Raw genomic sequence first — 18,710 nt, 5'->3', positions numbered from 1 at the left:
AGAGTGAGTCTAGGACAGCCAGGGCTACACAGAGAAACCCTGTCTCAAAAAACCAAAAAAAAAAAAAAAAGGAGGAGGAGGAGGAGGGGGGAAAAGGAGAGGGAGGAGGGAGGAGGGAGGAGGGAGGAGGGAGGAGGGAGGAGGGAGGAGGGAGGAGGGAGGAGGGAGGAGGGAGGAGGGAGGAGGGAGGAGGGAGGAGAAGGAGAAGGAGAAGGAGAAGGAGAAGGAGAAGGAGAAGGAGAAGGAGAAGGAGGAGACTTAATGATAAACCCATTAAGGTCTAGAGAAGACCTCTGTGGCATGGAACACATATATCATCTACCCCAGAGACTAAATTCAAAAACCAGGACGTGGCAACATATGCCTATCCTGACAGCACTGGGAAGGCTGAGGCAGGAAAATTATGAGTTTGAGGCTAGCCTGGGATACTTAGTGTCTGGAGTAGAAAAGAAGCAGATACAGATCAATGGAAAGTCTATTTGGATGATCCGACATCCTGACAGTGTCCATTGCTTTCTCTAAATTAGTTTACAAAGGGAAGCTGATCCTGGTTAGAAATATCAGCAGCAAGCTTGCTTCCGGATGCAAGGAAGTCAGTGCTTAAATTCAGATTAAAAGTAAGTGTGGGCCAGGAGCTGCCTCAGTTGGTAAGGTCCTTGCTGAAAGGAGATGGGGACCTGATTTTGCATTCCCAGGATCCAGGTTTTGTTTGTTTGTTTTTTAATGCCAAGCTTGATGGTTCTCCCGCGTAATTCTAGCATTGGAGAGACAGAGACAGGAAGATAGCTGGAGCTCATTGGTGATCTAGCCTTGACGAATCTGTAAGCTCTGGGTTTAGTGAAAGACCCTGTCTCAAAAAGTAACGCGGCAAAGTGATAGAGAAGAACACCAGATGAAGACCTCTGGCCTCCATACATGTATGCACACACGCATGAACATATACAAATATATGACACACTCCCACCACACACACTCATACACTACACACATACCACACACTTGCCTGCACACACACAAACACAAACACACATTCACACCACACACTTGCCTACACACACACACACTATATATATATATATATGTATATATATATATATATACTTGTCCACACATACCACACACATGCACACACACACACCCCATAGAGACCACACCACACACTTACCTGAGCACACACACATACATGCACACTACACACTTGCCCCATACACACCATACACACACACACATACACAGCACATAAATGTAAAAGACAGCCAAGTAGAACAGAAAAGAAAGTTCAGAAGGCCTCAAATGCGTATAGAGTCGGTAGGTAGAAAGAGACTGAGCTGTGAAATGATTGGAGTTGGGGCACCTGGCTGGGCAGGTGACATAACTTGGTAGAATGCTCACCTACCATGTAAGAATCCCTGAGATCAACTCACAAATGCATTTAAATTGAAAGGGAAAGAGTTGGGGCAGGCAGTGGTGGCACATGCTTTTAATCCCAGCACACCAGGGGCAGAGGCAGGCAGATCTCTGTGAGCCCAAGACCAGCCTGGTTTTCAGAGTGAGTTCCAGGCTAGCCAGGGCTAAACAGAGAAACCCTGTCTAGGAAAAAAAAGATAAGGTATCATTATACAGAAAAATTGTTACCTGTTATCTCTGTGTTGGCCACTTCCACAGCAATGCCAGCTGAGCTGGAGTTCTTTTTTTTTTTTTTTTTTTTTTTTGAGACAGGGTTTCTCTGTGTAGCCCTGGCTGTCCTGGCACTCACTTTGTAGACCAGGCTGGCCTCGAACTCAGAAATCCGCCTGCCTCTGCCTCCCGAGTGCTGGGACTAAAGGCGTGCGCCACCACGCCCGGCTGAGCTGGAGTTCTTGATTCTCAGTTTGTTAGAGGTTTCAACAAAACTCAGGTGAGGGAGTCTGTCTTTTCTCATGGCTTGATAATTCCCCTCTCTCTATTCTGCCTCACAAGGAATTTACTGTCTCCTCTCAGTTGGCTAGCAGCATCAGCAATAAATCCTAGAATACAGTTTCTGAAAGGGACGTGAATCCTAGGTGTCTAGCATACAGCCCCTGCTAAGGTGGCTCGACCTCTGGTTCAGGTTGTCTCCTACATGGACGGTAGCCTCTCTGGGCTCCAACTCAAAGACCCAGTGTTGGAATCTGGTCCTCCAAATCTGTCACAATCTCGTTTGCATTCCCAGTTTTTTGGCTGTCTCTTCTAGAATCAACTATCCCCTGGGGAAATGACTTAACTTAAATGTTGGGCTAATTGTGCGGGATTTATTCTTTATCCTCCCACCCCCGCTCATTTCTGTTCATTGCCCTCATCAGATTGTACTGCTAAATCGCCATCAGGTTCCTACAAATCAGAACAGATCTCACCCTCCCTCCTGCCTCAATTCCTTCCTTTCTCAGTACTGAGCCTCCAGGATCCACCTCTTCCCCAGTGCTGTGATTACAACATTGGCAACAGGCTTGGCTTTGTTTATTTCTTAATGTGAGTTCTTGTGACAGAACTCAGCAAGCACTTCACCTACTGAGCTGTATCACTGTCCCCTCTCCCCTTCTCTTCTCTTCTCTTCTCTTCTCTTCTCTTCTCTTCTCTTCTCTTCTCTTCTCTTCTCTTCTCTTCCTTCCTTCCTCCCTCCTCCTTCCCCCCATCTTCCTTCTTTCCTTCCTTCTTTCTTTCTCCTTTTAAAATTTTCTGAGACATTATATATCGCTATACTACCAGGTCCAAGTAAGGTGTAAAAACTACTACTACAATGACTTTTATTATTATTACTATTAGATTTTATTTATTTTATGTATATGGGTACACTGTAGCTGTCTTCAGACACACCAGAAGAGGGCATCAGACTCCATTACAGATGGTTGTGAGCCACCATGTGGTTGTTGGGATTTGAACTCAGGACCTCTGGAAGAGCAGTCAGTGCTCTTAACCACTGAGCCATCTCTCCAGCCCTATTTTATTATTATTTGTGGTGGTTAGGAGGGAATCCAGGGACTTGGCAAAGACTTCAGCTCCGATTACATCACACCCACTCCATCTGTAATTTTGTCATTTTGAAGCAGGGTCTCACTAAGCCTTGGCTAACCTGGAACACACTATGTAGACCAGGCTGGCCTCACACTTGTAGAGATCCACTTGCCTCTGCCCCAATGCTGGAATTAAAGGCTGTTGTGGGGTTTTCAGAAGAGAAGACTGCTCAGACATGGTTTAAGCCAATAGAAAATCTTTATTAGCTGGCCAGCAACTACACTGGGTGATGGGATCCTAGTGTAGCATTGAGCCTTTTTCCGGGTGATTTTTTAAGCACTAAAAACATGTTCTGAGTTGACACACAGTTAAAAAGAAGAATTAACCAGAAGTGGAACTAGAGAAGCTGGAAAGCAAGGTTAGTGTATGTTGAGACTTTCCCAGCACTATATGGACTCTAATGGACTAGGCCCTTGTTTTAATTTTGGCAGGTGGTGCTGTCTCTGTGCTGCTAAGTTTTACAGCCTCAATGGTACTTCCAACATGGAGTCAGTGTGCTAAGGTCTGGTGGCCTACTAAGGTCTATGGCCCTGTTACAAGGCCAGTGACAGCTATGCCAGACCCTTTACATTACTTCTTCACTACTGTGTGTGTATACACATACATATATTATGAAATGTACATATTTACTTATTTAGTGTGTGTGTGTTTAGAGGTCAGAAGACAGCTGGTGGGAATTGATTTTCCTTCCGATTTATGGATCCTGGACATCAAACTAACGTTACCAAGCTTTACAATAAACACTTTTACCGTCGGAGGCATCTCACTGGCCTTTATGTATCTCGAGAAGTCCCCGAGATTCTGATCCTCCTCCCTCTATCTCTTTGATGCTGGGATTATAGGCTACAAACAGGGTCCGGCTTTGAACTCCCTACACAGCGGAGGATAGCCTTGAACTCCTAATCCTTCTGCCTCAGCTTCCCTAGGGCTGGGACGAAAGGCGTGCACCTCCAAGCTCGGCAACCCTCGGATATTCTAACTTTACCTGCTGGAATTCTCTGAGAGGTGTTCCATCTGTCCAGCCCAGCACCAGCGGCCAGAATTCGGCCGCACGTGCCCACGCCACCAGGTGTTGCCCTAGCAACTGACTGGGCTCTCAGCTCAGAGAGATGACGCCAATATCCTGCGCCAGGGCTGCGCCCTCCCATGCGGCGGCCATTGGCTGGCTGGAAGACGGACGCCTGCCCGGTCCAATGGATAGAGCTGATCTTCTGAGGGCGGGACGGCGCGGAACCTGCTGAGCTGGTGGTGGAGGCGCGTGGCAGAGGTGTGCGAGAGTGGGAGCTGCAGGTGCGTGCTGGGTAGGGTGGGGTGACGGGGGGTTGTCGCATCCGCCCGGAAGACGCGGTCCTGGGCCCGGCTGTGCGTCTCTGCCCACCTCTCCACGTGGATCTCCAGAGATCTATTCAACCACACACCTACCCATTCACCCCTGTGGATACTGGCGACCACTTAACCATTCGCCCACTCCTCCGTCTACTTAAACGTCCATCCGCTCCTCTACCCAATTATCCATCCGTCCACCCACCTATTCATCCAGGCACCCACCCATCCATTCATCTACATCCTTCATCCACCCACCCACTTATTCATGCACCCAACAGTCCTTCCATGTATCCATTCTTACAAGTTGGGTGTGGTGGAACACAGCTGTGGTCTCAGTATCCTGGAGGCTGGGACTGAAAAAAAAATGCCGCAACGCGCGGTCTAGCCATGTCTTCTAAATGAGACTCCGTTCAAAAAAACAAAAAACAAAAAACGACAAAAAGATTTATTCTTTGGGTTCCTTTTATGTATCGGTATCACTCAAGGCTCTGGGAAGAAACGGAGGACAGAGTAAGAATCCCAGATCTAGTGAGCCCAGGTTTTTGACTGTAGAAGATCTCTTACTAATGGTCTTAGGTACCATGGAGATAATTTAAGGGAGTCTTTTTCCTTCTTTGAGCTTGCTGAGGCATAGTCTTTCTGGTTTCTGCTGCTGCACTGTGTACCCCAGGCTTACTGTCCTGTCTCTGCCTTCCATCTCACTATAGGAGAGACGAGATGACAGATTCACACACTGCATCCAGCTTTTTATGTAAGTCCCAGGAATCGAACTCATATTATCAAGCTTGTTCAGCAAGTGCTTTTACCCACTGAGAACTCCTAGCCCTCTGTCTTCTTATTTCCTTGCTGCATGAAGCAGCAGTCAGTGCCTCTGGATTTCATTTCCTAAAGGACTAGTGACGTTGGGCATCTTTTCATGTTCTTCACTGTTTGTTCAAGACCTTTGCCCATTCTAGAGTTAGCAGTGTGTGTGTGTGCCAGAGGTCAACTTTAGGTGGTTCCCAGCAGCCATCTACCTTGTATGTGACAGTGGACTGGAACTCACCAGTTAGGCTAGGCTGGGACTGAACTCAGGTTGTCAGACTCAGTGGCAAGCGCCTTTACCTGCTGAACCATATTGCTGTCTATTTGGTTTTTTGTTTTGTTTTTTTGAGAGAAGGTTTCTCTGTATAGCAAGCCCTGGCTGCCCTAGACTCCCTTTGTAGACCAGGCTGGCTTCGAACTCACAGAGGTCCTCCCACCTCTGCCTCTCGAGCTCTGGGATTAAAGGTGTGCACCACCCCACCTGGTGCCCAAATTCTTTTATTGTGTAACTGCTAGAGTTATTCTGTGGTGGTGGCCATGCATGCCTTTAATCCCTGGAGGCAAAGGCAAGTGGATCTCTGTGAGTTTGAGACCAGTGTGCTCTACAGAGGGAGTTCCACAACAGCCAGGTTATGGAGAAACCCTGTCTTGAAAAGCAGACAAACAAAAAGAGTTCTTCTCAGGCTCTGCCGCATGCAGATTTCCTGCCTGTAATGTGTGAGACAAGCACTGCTTGAGTTGTCTTTACTTTCGTGCTGGCACTGTTCCCTGGGAGAAGCTTTTAAATTTTGTTGTATTATTTTCATTTATTTTTTAAAATTGCTAATTTTGTGTGTGTGTGTGTGTGTGTGTGTGTGTGTGAAACTGAGTGTATGTGTGTGTACCATGTGTGTGTAAGATCCCATGGAGCTCAGAAGAGGCATCAGCTCTCCGAGAACTGGAGTTCTCAGTGCGTAAAAGCACTTGCCGTACAAGCTTAAGGACCTGAGTTTGATCCCTGGGACTTACATAAAAAGCTGGATGCAGTGTGTGAATCTGTCATCTTGCCTCTCCTATGGTGAGATTCGAAGTGGTGCTAGGAGAGTTCCAGGTAGCTGTGAGCCACCGGGTGGATGCTGGGAACTGAACCTAGGTCCTTTGCAAGAGTAGTAAGTACTCTTAACCTATGAGCCATCTCAATAGCTCCTTTATATTTCTATTTTTAATTGTGTGTGTGTCCAGACGTGTTGGGTCTGGAGCACGAGTTACAGTTGATTTTGAGCTGCCTGAGATGGGTGCTGCCAACTTGGGTCTTCTGCAAAAGCTGGTAACCAATGAGCCTCTCTCCAGCCCAAGGACAGACATTTTTAGTTATGAGGTAGTCCAGCTTATTTTTCTTTTGACTATCTAGTTATTGGTATTTATTTAATGTATGTGAGTACACTGTAGCTGTACAGATGGTTGTTGGGAATTGAATTTTTAGGACCCCTGCTCACTCTGGTCAACCCTGCTCGCTCAGGCCCAAAGATTTATTTATTAGTATACATAAGTACACTGTAGCTGACCTCAGACACACCAGAAGCGGGCGTCAGATCTCATTACAGGTGGTTGTGAGCCACCATGTGGTTGCTGGGATTTGAACTCAGGACCTTCAGAGGAGCAGTCAGTGCTCTTATCCCCTAAGCCATCTCGCCATCCCTAGCTCCTGGTATTTTACCTGAAAGAACACAGTGTTCTCCAGGGCCATGAGGGCTCATCCCTGGAGAGTAGCAATCGTAGGCTGACCTGTTTAATCCAACTCTCAGCTCTCAGGAGGCTGAAGCAGGCGGATCCCCGTGAGTTCAAAGTCAGCCTGGTCTATATTGTGTATAAACAGAAGTGTATTAGGCTTGGACTCTTTTACACGTGGGGCTTGGTCCGCCCTGCGTGAGTTCTGAGTGCATACTCACGTCCCCCATGACTCTTCAGCAGTCCTCCAGCTGCTGGTGGATAGATCGCTCTTTGAATTGTCATGGTGCCCTTGTTGAAAGTCACTTGACCACAAACAAACGCAGATGCTCACTAGAACAAACGCTCATTGCCTCAGTTGGGAGTTGCTGTCTCTTAGAGCCTGGTAACCTAGAACCATCTTCTTCGCAAATAGACTTCCTGATTAACTTTTTAATGCTGACTTCCAGGGTGAGCGCAGGCCTCGCTTCTCTCCTAAGTGGTGTGTCAATATTTGCTGAACTTGCCTTATTTCTCTGACGAGGTAATTGGCTGGCGTCACCACCCCTATTTCCAGTGTCCCTGTGTCAACACTTTCTCCTTCTTTTAAGATTTCTTATTACATTGTTAATTGAAATTTGTAGCCTCTGGCTTCAAATATTCTTCTTCTTCTTTTTTTTAATGGAGGAAGCTTAATTAAAAAAATAGAGAGAGCTTGGAGTTTTCTGATTTAGAATAGTATAGTATTATTTCTGTGTGCTGTCGTCAGTGACTGACTGTCCCAGTGGAACAGGGCTGCCCTGATGACGTTACCTCACACACGAGGGCTATATGACTGCAGATTTATTCTCTGGGGTGTTCTCAGCTTCTAGATCTCTTCCATCCTTCATGCTGACCCTCCTCCTTTTTTCTTCTTTTCCTTTCTTTCCTTTTCTTTTTTTGTACTAGGGATTAAATCTGCCACCTTTCTTTCTAACCACTAAGTTGATCTCCAGCCTTATAATCAATCTTGGTTTTGTTTTGTGGTTTTAAGTTCTCTCTTTTGAGTTCCAGGCTGGTTCTGAGCGTCTTATGCTCCTCCGTACTTCTGCCTCCTGAGTGCTGGGATTGCAGATGTGTGCCACCATGTGAGGCAGGCTCACAGTTTAGGATAATGGCCTGGAGCTAGTGACAGTCCGCCTGCCTCAGCCTCCCAGTGGCACGTGCCACCATCCCTGTCTTGCATGTTGGTTGGTTTTTCACTCATGGGCTTCTGTTTTTCCTACTGTGTGAGGAGCTAGACCATAGGATTGGATTTATCTCGTGCCTCAAATCTAGCTAGCTTCATTTAGTCCTTAGGAGTATCTTGGGGCTCTGTGCCAGCTCAAAGAACACCTTGGGCCCCCGAGGGTCTTTCAGCTTCTTCTGATTGGGGCATAACACTGGTCATAGCTTGCATAGGGGTGTGACTTAGCCTAGATTTGGAAAAGATGGAACTGCCCCCTACTATGTACGAATTAAGGAATAGGCAGATTTCTACTTTGGAACCTGATGACAGTCAGTAAAAATGGTGTCACACTTAACCATTTTCTTTTGAGACAGGGCCTCTCTACAATACTTGCTGTCCTGGAAGTCTCTATGTAGACCAGGCTAACCCAGAACTTCCAGAGAGCCGCCTGCTTCTGCCTCCCAAATGCTGGGATTAGAAGAGTGTGTCACTGTGTCTGGCTGTTGCTCTCAATCTTTCCATCCAGTGTTGCTTTTGAGATAGAAGTGCAGCCTCGGGTGTTGTGGCCCAGGCCTGCCATCCCTAGTGGAGGCTGTAGGCTCACAAGTTCAAGTCCAACTTGGGCTGCAGAGTTAGCTCAAGAGGCCAGCCTGACTCATTTAGTAAAACCCTGTTTTAAAATCAAAGAAGAAGAAAAATGAGATATCCATGTTTAAGGGGGAATTCCTGGAAGGCAGTGGCCATTGCTGGATCCACAGTAGCATATGCTCAATCTTCTTTTTATGTTATATGTTTGGTGTGTGTGTGGGTGTGTTCATGCATGTGCACATACGTGTGCATGGACATGTGAGTACATGTACTTGCAGGTGAGAGGACCATCAGGTATCTATCGCTCTCCATCTTATTTTTTGAGACACAGTCTCTCAGTAACTCTGGAGCTCACCAGTTCTGCTAGGCTGTCAGGCCGGTGGGTGAGCTTGAGAGATGCCTCTGTGTCCACACTCGTGTCCCTCTGGCTTGGCAGGTGGCCATTGCCACACCTGACCACTTTTTCCTCCGTTGGTCCTCCTGGTTGTACAGGAAGCATTTGAGTCCTGGTTAGCTTATTTTCTTTAAAGCTCCGTTTGTGTTACACTGAGAAAGCATCCTCTCCACTCTAACAACACAGCACTTTGCCTCTTCCGTCCCACCGTTGATCAGCCTGTGCCATCTCTTCCAGGATGGCAAAACATAAGAGAAAAGGTCTCGAAGGGACAGGAAAGGAGAGTAAAAAGCAGAAGATGACACCGGCAGAGGAGACGCCGAGGACATCGGAGGCTGGGCCAGACAAGGAGGCGGCCAGTCCCCTGGTGAGTGACTTTGTGAGGAACGTCACACATGGCGTGCTTGGTGCTTCCTGAAATGGTCATGAGACAGGAACGTGGCTGCTGTGTGGGTGCCCATGTTTCCTGTGGACTGTAATGGACCAGCCTGGCTGGGAGGAGAGTCTGGGATCGGGAGCCTCCTGGCTATATTCTCTGGAAGTTTTTTTCTTTGATGTGTACCTGGGGTGTGGCCCAGAAACCTATGTCTAAAAACCTCAAGTCTAGCGGCCAGGCCATGGCTCAGTGGTAGAGCATTGCCTAGCACGTGGGAGGCCCTGCCTTTGAACCCCAGCACCAGTAAACAAACAAAATCCTTCATGCTTTATAAAAAAAAAAATCTAATCATGTTTATTTACTCATGCCTGTATCCTTGCACCTCATGGTACTGGTCTGGAGATCAATAGATGTCTAAATAGAGCAAGTCTCGCCTTCCACACTGTGGGTTCCAGGGATCAAACTCAGGTTTCCAGGCGTGGTAGCAATCGCCTTTACCCATGAGCCATCGTACTGACCCAAATGACAGATTTTAATACTCACTGAGAGAGGGTATGAACCATGTTAACTACTGTTTGGGTTTGTTTTTCACCCTATTTAGCATGTATCTGCCATGTGTATGCATAATGCAGATACATTTAAATGTAATATAATTTTTTTTTATATTTATTTATGTATGTATGTGTGCACCTTCATGTTGTGTGTATTAAAGTCAGGGGACAGCTCATGGAATTCGGTTCTCTTTCCACTACTGTGGGATTGAACTCAGGTCCACAGGCTTGGCTGCAAACTCCTTTACACGTGGAACCCTATCAGTGGCCACAGATTCATTTACATTTTAACATTAAAATTTTTTTGTTACTTTCAAAGTTCTAGGTATTAAACTCTTCCATTGGCAGTCACCTTTACTATCAGCTGGCTTACAGCCCTCCAGACACCATCAGATACTAATATTCAGGTTTATTAGTTAATAAATAAACCCTGCTCAGATGCACACATGATGCTGTGGCTGGGCCTTGTGAGACTTCTTGTTCTCTCGTTATGTAGCTCAGACAGGCCTCAAGTTTGCAAACCCACAGCCTCCTGAGTGCTGGGATTATAGTTGTGTGATACCCACCGTGCTGGGGGGTGGAACCCAGGGCCTTGCCCATGCTAAGCAACAGCTCAACCACACAGCCCCATCTCAGCCTCCAGCCCTCTTCTGGTTGTCCATGCACTTGCAGGGAACATGATGTTCGAGAGGGACTGCCCGTGCATTGTGCTCCCTGTCCCCTGTCCCCTCTCCCCCTGTCCCCTGTCCCCTGTCCCCTCCCCCTCCCCCCTTTCCCCTCCCCTCCCCCCTCTCCCCTTCTCCCCTCTCCCCTTTCGCCTCTCCCCTCTGTATGTGTGTACTCGTGCGCACGCAGAAAGCTACGTCTTGGTCTGATTAGGAGCCTGGAGTTTGCAGGGGAAACACAGGCTGTGTTTGCTTTTCTGGCTACAGGTGTTGGGAGGCAGGAGCTCTGGGCTGTTCCATGAGGCCTGGGCGCACTGGCCTTCCAACAAGCCAGTGGCAGCACTGGCCTTCCAACAAGCCAGTGGCATTCTGGTGGCCTGGGCGGCAGGGCATTGACCAACAGAGGTTCGACAGCCACAATCCTGCTGAATGGAAGTAGGAGAAGAGACTAGGGCGTGGTCCCTGGCTGACAGGCAGCCTTTCTTTGTGGCCACTGTGACTTAGGACTGTAGCTTGGGGACTCAGGTCCCTAGGTCCCCTTCTTGTGTTGCTGGAAGCCAGTCTTGCATACAGAATGAGGCCTTTCTCTGCTTAAGAATGCTGATCTCTGTGGACAAAAACATTTCTTCCTTTGGCTCTCATGGGAAATTGTCAGAAGGATGTGTCAGGCATCTTTTTTAAGAGGAAACATAGGGAGAGCCGAGCCTAAGCACTGAGTAGTCTGGGTAGCTAGGCTTGTAGCCGGCAATCCCAGCATCGGGAACTCATGGAAAGTGCTGTGCTGGTCCAGTCCTGTCACCCTGTGGCTCAAATGAACTTTTGGACTCTGTAGCAGGGAAGAGGCCTTTGTCCCTACTTGGGCCACTCCATTGTCCTCCCAGAAGTATCAGTGTGTGGAGCTCCCAGGGCCTGCACAGCCATTTCCCACAGCTCAGCGCTCTGTGCCTGCGCCAGAACTGCCGAAGTGTCCCCAAGTGCTGGGAACTTCATTGGCCCTTGGGGAGCGGTTTCCATGGAACCCAAGTTCCACGTGGGTCTCTGAGCCCTGTGGAGCTGCTGCCTGCTTAGACCACAGCCCTCTGGGTCCTGGTGCCGAGACCTGGAGTGTGTGGGTGCCTTGCCCGAGCCCCTGCTTGCATGGTGCCCCAACTCTGAGGCCCTGAGGAGTGGGTAGTTTGGAATATCCCCGCACAGGGAGAGAGTTCAAACACCCCACCAGACTAGTTCCTGTTTTCTGGCTGCTGGTCTGAGAAGGCCCTGGCCCTGCTGCCTCCCTCTTCCTGGATTCCCACAGGCAGCAGATCTGTGGGCCTCAGTGGGAGCTGGAGTTCACAGTAATTCCCTACTCCTAGTGATGCCCTGGACCACAGGCATCTTGTCCTTGTCTGCTGAAGGAAGCCCTACCTGGAGCCTAGGCCCCAGTCTCTGCCGTAGTCCTTCCAGACTTCTTACAGCAGAAGATGCGGACGAAGCTATAGGAAGTGCTTGTACTCGGGAAGAGCTGATTGGACCCTGGGCTGGGCTACACTGCCTTGCCTGGCACCTGTTTGAGCTGGGAGGGGGAGGTTGAAGCAAGGAGGGGGCTGCATTTCTGATGATACCTCCTTGTCTCTCTGGAGTCACACCATGAATGCTGGTGAAGGCTGGTGGCAATAGGTCAGATGGGAGACCAGACTGTCCCACACCAGGACTGATCAGGCTGGATGTGTAGACAGTTCTTGTTGTTTGTTTGTTCATTTGTTTTCTCGTCTGAGAATTGGCTTCGGTTAGAGCTAGGATGAGAGTAAAGTCCTTGCTTTGCAGTCATGAGTGTGACCGACTTGGAGTGCTCTTAGCTGAGCTTGTTTCTTCTGTCAATTAAAAACTTAACAGTCACGAAAAACCTTAGACACAGCAGGGCAACCACAAGTAACGAACTTTATTACATGTGATGAAGGTGGAGCTTACCCGCCACAAATATTATATGTACAGCTAGCCCAGTCAGTGTCATCTAGGTCCCCAGGGACACCTTTGCCATCCATGGTAGGACCTCCCTGATGGGGCTCAGGCTGCTGTCTTGGTCTCTGGGCTGTGGCCCCTTAGGAAGTCACATAGAAGGACTTGGGAACTTAATATCCTGGAATCTGCCTCAAACCTTCCCAGCCATGCTAAGACAGTGACTGTGTGGCCTGGGTTTTGTCGATACACCTTTGGGCTGAGCGGTGCTAATCTTCCTAACCACATCACATCACTTGTCTTAGGAACCACATCACTTGTCTTAAGTGAGTGGCTAGACGGTGGCTAGAAGACAAGTCCTGTCGCTAACCTGTGGACTGATGGTTGGAGTCTGATCCATTGCTCTCCACCCCAGGCTGTGTGGGTCCCTCTGGCCTTGCTGTGGGAAGGCTTGTCTCCACTCTGCTCCTTGGTTGCACTGTCCTCTGTCATTGTTTTGTCCTCAGTGGCTGCAGGCGCCTGCTCTGCATGGTCCCCACACATCTGTTTACTTGTGTACAGGGTTTGGCCCTTCGGCCCTTTTCTAGATTGGGGTCTTGGGAATATGCTGTGGGCATCACTGTGAGTCTCGCTCACTTCCTCTCTCCAGGAGATTCCAGGACCAGGGTTGTTGTATCATGTTGTAGTGCATGTGTCCGGGAACCTGTGACGGAGTATCTGCCGTGTACCCAGCAGGAGGACTGGGGATAGGAGGGGGCTCTTTGAGTGGCAGCCCTGCTATAAGTGTTTTAACTTATAGCCCCTCATGTGGGCATGCTCTTATCTTACTTCCTGTTTATCTTGTTGTTTTGGTCTCTTGTGTTATCGTCCCTGTTGCTGGAATTGCAGGCATGAGCCACCTGGGTTGGCTGTGTATGAGGTTGTTGGTGCCCAGTTAAGCAGCACAGCTCTATTTGAAGGACCCTGTCTGGCTTGGGTTAAAGAAGTGCGTGCTTAGAATGCACAAAGCTCTGGGTTCCATCCCCATCACAGCACAAAGCAAATGTGGTGCAGCTCTCCCAGCCGCTCTCAGGAGGTGGAGGCAGGACGGTCAGGGGCTCAAGGCTATCCTTGGCTACCTACCAAGTTGGAAGCCACCCTGGGCTACCTGAGAATCTGTGTCCACGGATGAGCCCCTTAAGAAGTTATTCAGTCCCTAAATGATCATCCCTAAACACATGTACATATGAGCGACACTAAGTGGACCCAGAGGAATGTACTTATATATACATACGTGTGTATCTGTGTGAGTATGTGTGATAGTAATAAAGAAAGGTCATGAGGTTGGGATGGGGGTGTGAGGGGAGGTGCTGGAGCCAGGAGTGTGTGGGTGAGAGCGGGGTAAGTATAGTACTCATGTGTGAAATTCTGGGAACATAACGACAAATACCAAACATAAAAGCAAATACAAATAAGTTATAAGCACGCGCACGCACGCGCGCACACACACACACACACACACTACAAAAGGAAAAAGAAACCATCAAAACTCTACTCGAGAAATCCAAAACAACAGCAACAACAAAGAAGTGTGTGCATTTCTCGTTGAGATTTACTTAGCATTTTATGAACATCCCTGTTCACATTCACTGTCCATTCATAAATTATCTTTGGCTAAATGTCTGCTCAGCTTTTACCTTTTATCTTATTTTTAAAAAAATAATGGAATCCTCTACTGTGGCTGCATCTGTCCAGTGCCTGTGGCTCGTGTTTCTGAGGTCCCGACTGTGGAGCCCTCTATAGCTGGGTATCTTTCTTGCCAGTGCCTGTGCCCTCCAGCCTGCACCCAGCTGTGCAGAGTGCTAGTGCAGGCAGCGCATCCTGCCTCAAAGCATCCCTGGATCCTTAACTGTGGACAGCCCAGTGAGGCTCCGTAGCAGGAACAGTCTTGTTACCTATCTCCCAGCTCGACAGAACTGACGGCTGGCTTGTGGTGGGAAGGAATGAGGGCCGTGTGTTGTGTCACGCTGGGGTGAGGTTGCCATGGGCACTGCTCTGCAGAGGCTCACTGGAAGATGTGGGGTCTGAGCAGGGCCACAAGCAGTGTCACAGTGGCTTCTGTGTCTGCACGGATGGAACTGAATACCAAGAGGGTGGTTTGTTTAGGGTCCGTGTCTCCTGAGGTCAGACACACCTCCCTAGCCCACAGGAGACAGGCTGCCATGCAGGGCCTGTGGATCATCAGCCCCCTGGCCTCCCTCTTCTGTCTCTAGGGAGGCTACTGCCGACTGATTTCTCGTGGCAGCTCCTGGGTTAAGTGAATACAAACCAAGATAAAGGAATCCTGCCTGGAAACCCCAGAGGAGCTTAGCACAGTGTTTGAATTCTGGCAGAGGCCAAAGACAGGCGTGTGTGGCATGTCATGGATTGATGATGTCTGGAGCCTGCAAGGGAAGAGCTGGCCTCAGGAAACTAGTGTCTGTGTAGCCTGTCTGCCGTTGTCTTCACACCGTGGAACTGGCCCAACCCAGGATACTTGGGTCATTGCCCACAGGCAGAAGTGACAGTTGAAAACTGTCACTCCTGTGTTGGGACATGCCATGCCGTCCTGGGGTGGGGTGGAGGGGCAGGGAAGATGGTGCCACCAGAGGTTTGCCTGCCTTTCTCTAAAAGAGATTTTTTTTTTCATATTCTGGTAGATTCTTAGGAAGTTGCAAAACTACACAGAAGGTGGCCCCAAGTACCCTTTACCCAGTTTCCTGCAGTGACAGATGGTGCCCTGTGTTGGGGACCACAGTGATGAAGCCTGAGGATCTGGGCAGCCTGCAGAGCCTGCTCAGGCACAGGGGCACGTGTTGTATCTGTGTGAGTGTGTTCCTGTGCAGTCTTAGCGCACACGCTGACCCCCCATAACCCCTAGGCAAGATACAGCTGAGCCCTCAGCCCTCACCCACAAACAGAGCCAAGGGCTTCTGTGATCCTTGCTTTTGTGACTAAAACTGACATAAGTGTTTGTGATTGTGGGTTTTGTTTCTGTGGGTTAGTGCCAGGGTATATTTGCTGGATGGCACAGGTCTTAAGAGAACTGTGTGATTTCCCCCTGATCCATGAACAAATCAGATGTATTTGTGCCTGCAGCATCTTCCTTTTCTATTTCTTTTTTTTTTTTTAAGACTTTCTTTTTTTTTTATGTATTTGGGTACACTGTAGCTGAACAGATAGTTGTGAGCCTTCATGTGGTTGTTGGGAATTGAATTTTTAGGACCTCTGCTTGCTCCAGTCGGCCCCGCTCACTCCAGATGCACCAGAAGAGGGCATCCGATCTCATTACAGATGGTTGTGAGCCACCATGTGGTTGCTGGGATTTGAACTCAGGACCTTCGGGAGAGCAATCAGTGCTCTTACCCACTGAGCCATCTTGCCAGCCTCTCCCTTTTCTATTTCTGCTATTTGAATCATGGAGGTTTTGTTTGTTTTTTTGTTTTTTGAAGATGGGGACTTGCTGGCCTAGAACTCAGAATTCTTCCTACCCTGCATTCTGAGTGTTGGGATCAAAGGCACGCACCTCCAGACCAGGTTTATATAGTGTTGGCAACAAAATCCAGGACCTTGAGTGTGCTAGGCAGCCGTTTTACTAACCAGGCCACATCCCCATCCCTGTGTTAATGTTTGATGTGCCTTGTCTCATGAGCCTGTGTATCATCTTTATCTCTCTCTCCTGGAGCTTTCCGGCATGGCCACCCCCCTACCCCACTGTCCCATGCAGAGCAAGCAGGCAGGCACTTCACCGGCCTCCACCCAAGCTCAGGCACCAGCCTGGGGTCAGGTCTGTGGGAGTAACTGGTGGCCGGCCAGCCGGCTGTCCTCACTGCCATGGAAACCTGACAGTTCTCCGCTCCAAATAAAACAGGACTGACTCCCCATCCCTGAGTCTTGCTCAGCGAGGGGATGTTTCTGTGCTGGGCTTCCTCATGCCTGATAGAGAACAACTCAGCCACCTTAATTGGAGAATGGTTGTTGTTTTTCCTGAGTTGCACACGATTGATGTAAAACAACAACAACAACAAAACACATTAGCAAGTACAGAAATAATGCTCAGGAGTAACCAAGCGCACTTCTATCTCCCTAGGGTGCACCATAGTGCGCGTGTGGGACAGTGTGAACCACACACCAGCCTGGGAACTGTATGTCTACATAGATCTATATTCCTGCGTTCCATTTACGGGGGAATCTAGTTCCATTTCCCTCCTCCCCTCAACTCTTCTCTCTATTTCTTTTTTTTTTCTTTTTTCTTTCTTTCTTTTTTTTTTTTTTTTTTTTTTTTTTTGAGACAGGATCTCACTGTGTAGCTCTGGCTGGGTTAGATAGAACTCGGTGTGTAGATCAGGCTGGCCTTGAACTCAGAGAGATCCAGCCTGGCTGTGCCTCTTGAGTGCTGGGATCAGAGGCGTGTGCATGACCACAGCCAGCTTTATTTTCTCTTTTAGCTGTCTGTGTGTGCATGCTCGTGTGTGTGTGTACATAGGTGTGTGAGTGTGTGAAGTATGGAGGTAGATACTGGGTGTCTGTCTCAATCAGACTTCATCTTTTTTTTTTTTTTTTTTTTTTGGTTTTTCGAGACAGGGTTTCTGTGTAGCCCTGGCTGTCCTAGAACTCACTCTGTAGACCAGGCTGGCCTCGAACTCAGAAATTCACCTGCCTCTGCCTCCCAAGTGCTGACTTCATCTTATTTTTGAGACAGGGTCTCTCACTGAACCCAGGGCTTGCTGACTGGCTAAGCTAGCTGGCCAGCAAATCCTAGGCTCCCTCTTCACCTCTCCAGTGCTGGGGCTGTAGGCCCATGCACAGACACACTTTTTTTTTTTTTTTTACTTGATTGCTTGGGGTCCAAACTCAGCTGCCTGTTCTTATCCCACAGGTGCTTTACCAGCCAAGGCATCTCCCCAGGACCACTTCCTCACCATTTTTGAAACAAGTTTTTATTTTTTAGCCCAGGGTGGTCTGGAATTAGTGACCTTCCTGTCTCTGTCTCCTGAGTGAAGGGACGGCAAGTGTCCCCTGCCTGTCTGGTCTTCGGAGAGTGCATTATAGGATGCAGGTGTCCCCTGGCTACACCCCAGCCCACTGTTCTCTTGTGGGGCATTCAACAATCTACTACTTAAAAAATAAATGTGGATCACAGAGCTTCAGCTTCTTTCTGCCCCAGAGATATATAAGGCTTAAAGTAGAATTGGGATCCCAAGGCTAGTAGCAGGTTTTGGTACAGGGCCCAGATTTGTCCCATCTCTACTAAGTGGGAAGGGCCAGTTGAGAAGTTTTGTGTGGGCCAGGGGGATCCACAGAACCTCACAGCAGAAAAACACATTCCACGGTAGGAAGGGAACCATCTTGTAAGCCAGCTGACGAGAGAAGACGAGGTAAATTCTATGATGAAGAATCAAATAGAAATCCTGGGAGTTGAGTACAATTATGGCATCAGAAACGAGCAGAGTGAGATCCAAGACAAGGCACGGTGGAGAGAGCGTGAGGATGTGGAGTACAGATGGGCGGAAGTGACTTGACCTGTGAGCAAGCAGGTAGGGGGAAAGGTGGAGGAAGGGGAGACCTATCCAGCAGGGCAGGGCCCAAGAGATACAATGATTTCAAGGCAACAGTGCTAAGGTCTGAGGAATTTGTGAAAGACTGTCAAATATCCAGACTGAATGGAGTAAGCTCACACCTGCACACACTGAATGGATTAGCAGAATGTCAGAAGAATGACACTGGATTGGAGAGATGGCTTAGCCAGTACATTGTTCGCTGCATAAACCATGAGGGACTGACCTCCAGGGCCCATGTACACAGCTGGGCACATGGGGGAGATGAGAGGGACCAGAAGGTAGAGGCCCCTTGTCCTGCCAGCCTGGCCACCCAATTTGATCTTAGACCAAACTGGTTCAGCAGAATTGCGCTGTGACCATCGTACACTCTATATGGCACGGCACCCCTCCCCCCCCCACTAAATACAATAAGAAAGTTTGAACTAGAAGTTCCAGGCAGGGGAATTTGGCCAGCAAGGAATGTGAAGGAGAGAGAGAGAAGCATACTTGCTGCCTGTGGCTCATCCACAGTGTTCTGTGGACCCCTGCCCCCAGGAGAAAAGTGTGTGTGTTGGGTGTAGCTTCTGACT

General features: G+C 48.7%; 1 protein-coding gene across 1 annotated transcript in view; it reads left to right on the top strand.

Moving 5' to 3' along the window:
• The first annotated feature begins 4,238 nt into the window (after positions 1 to 4,238).
• Positions 4,239 to 18,710, top strand: part of Chlsn (cholesin) — a 101,775-nt gene continuing 87,303 nt past the window's right edge. Inside the window, exons 1-2 of the mRNA XM_029477289.1 lie at positions 4,239 to 4,320; positions 9,273 to 9,402. Of these exons, the coding sequence (XP_029333149.1) occupies positions 9,274 to 9,402 (129 nt within the window). The 5' untranslated portion in view covers positions 4,239 to 4,320; position 9,273. The remainder of the gene's footprint in view (positions 4,321 to 9,272; positions 9,403 to 18,710) is intronic.

This window comes from Mus caroli, unplaced genomic scaffold (genome assembly GCF_978045245.1).
Source record: "Mus caroli unplaced genomic scaffold, Mus_caroli_1 scaffold_4, whole genome shotgun sequence".
Taxonomy (NCBI): domain Eukaryota; kingdom Metazoa; phylum Chordata; class Mammalia; order Rodentia; family Muridae; genus Mus; species Mus caroli.
This window is presented reverse-complemented; position numbering and strand designations above follow the sequence as displayed.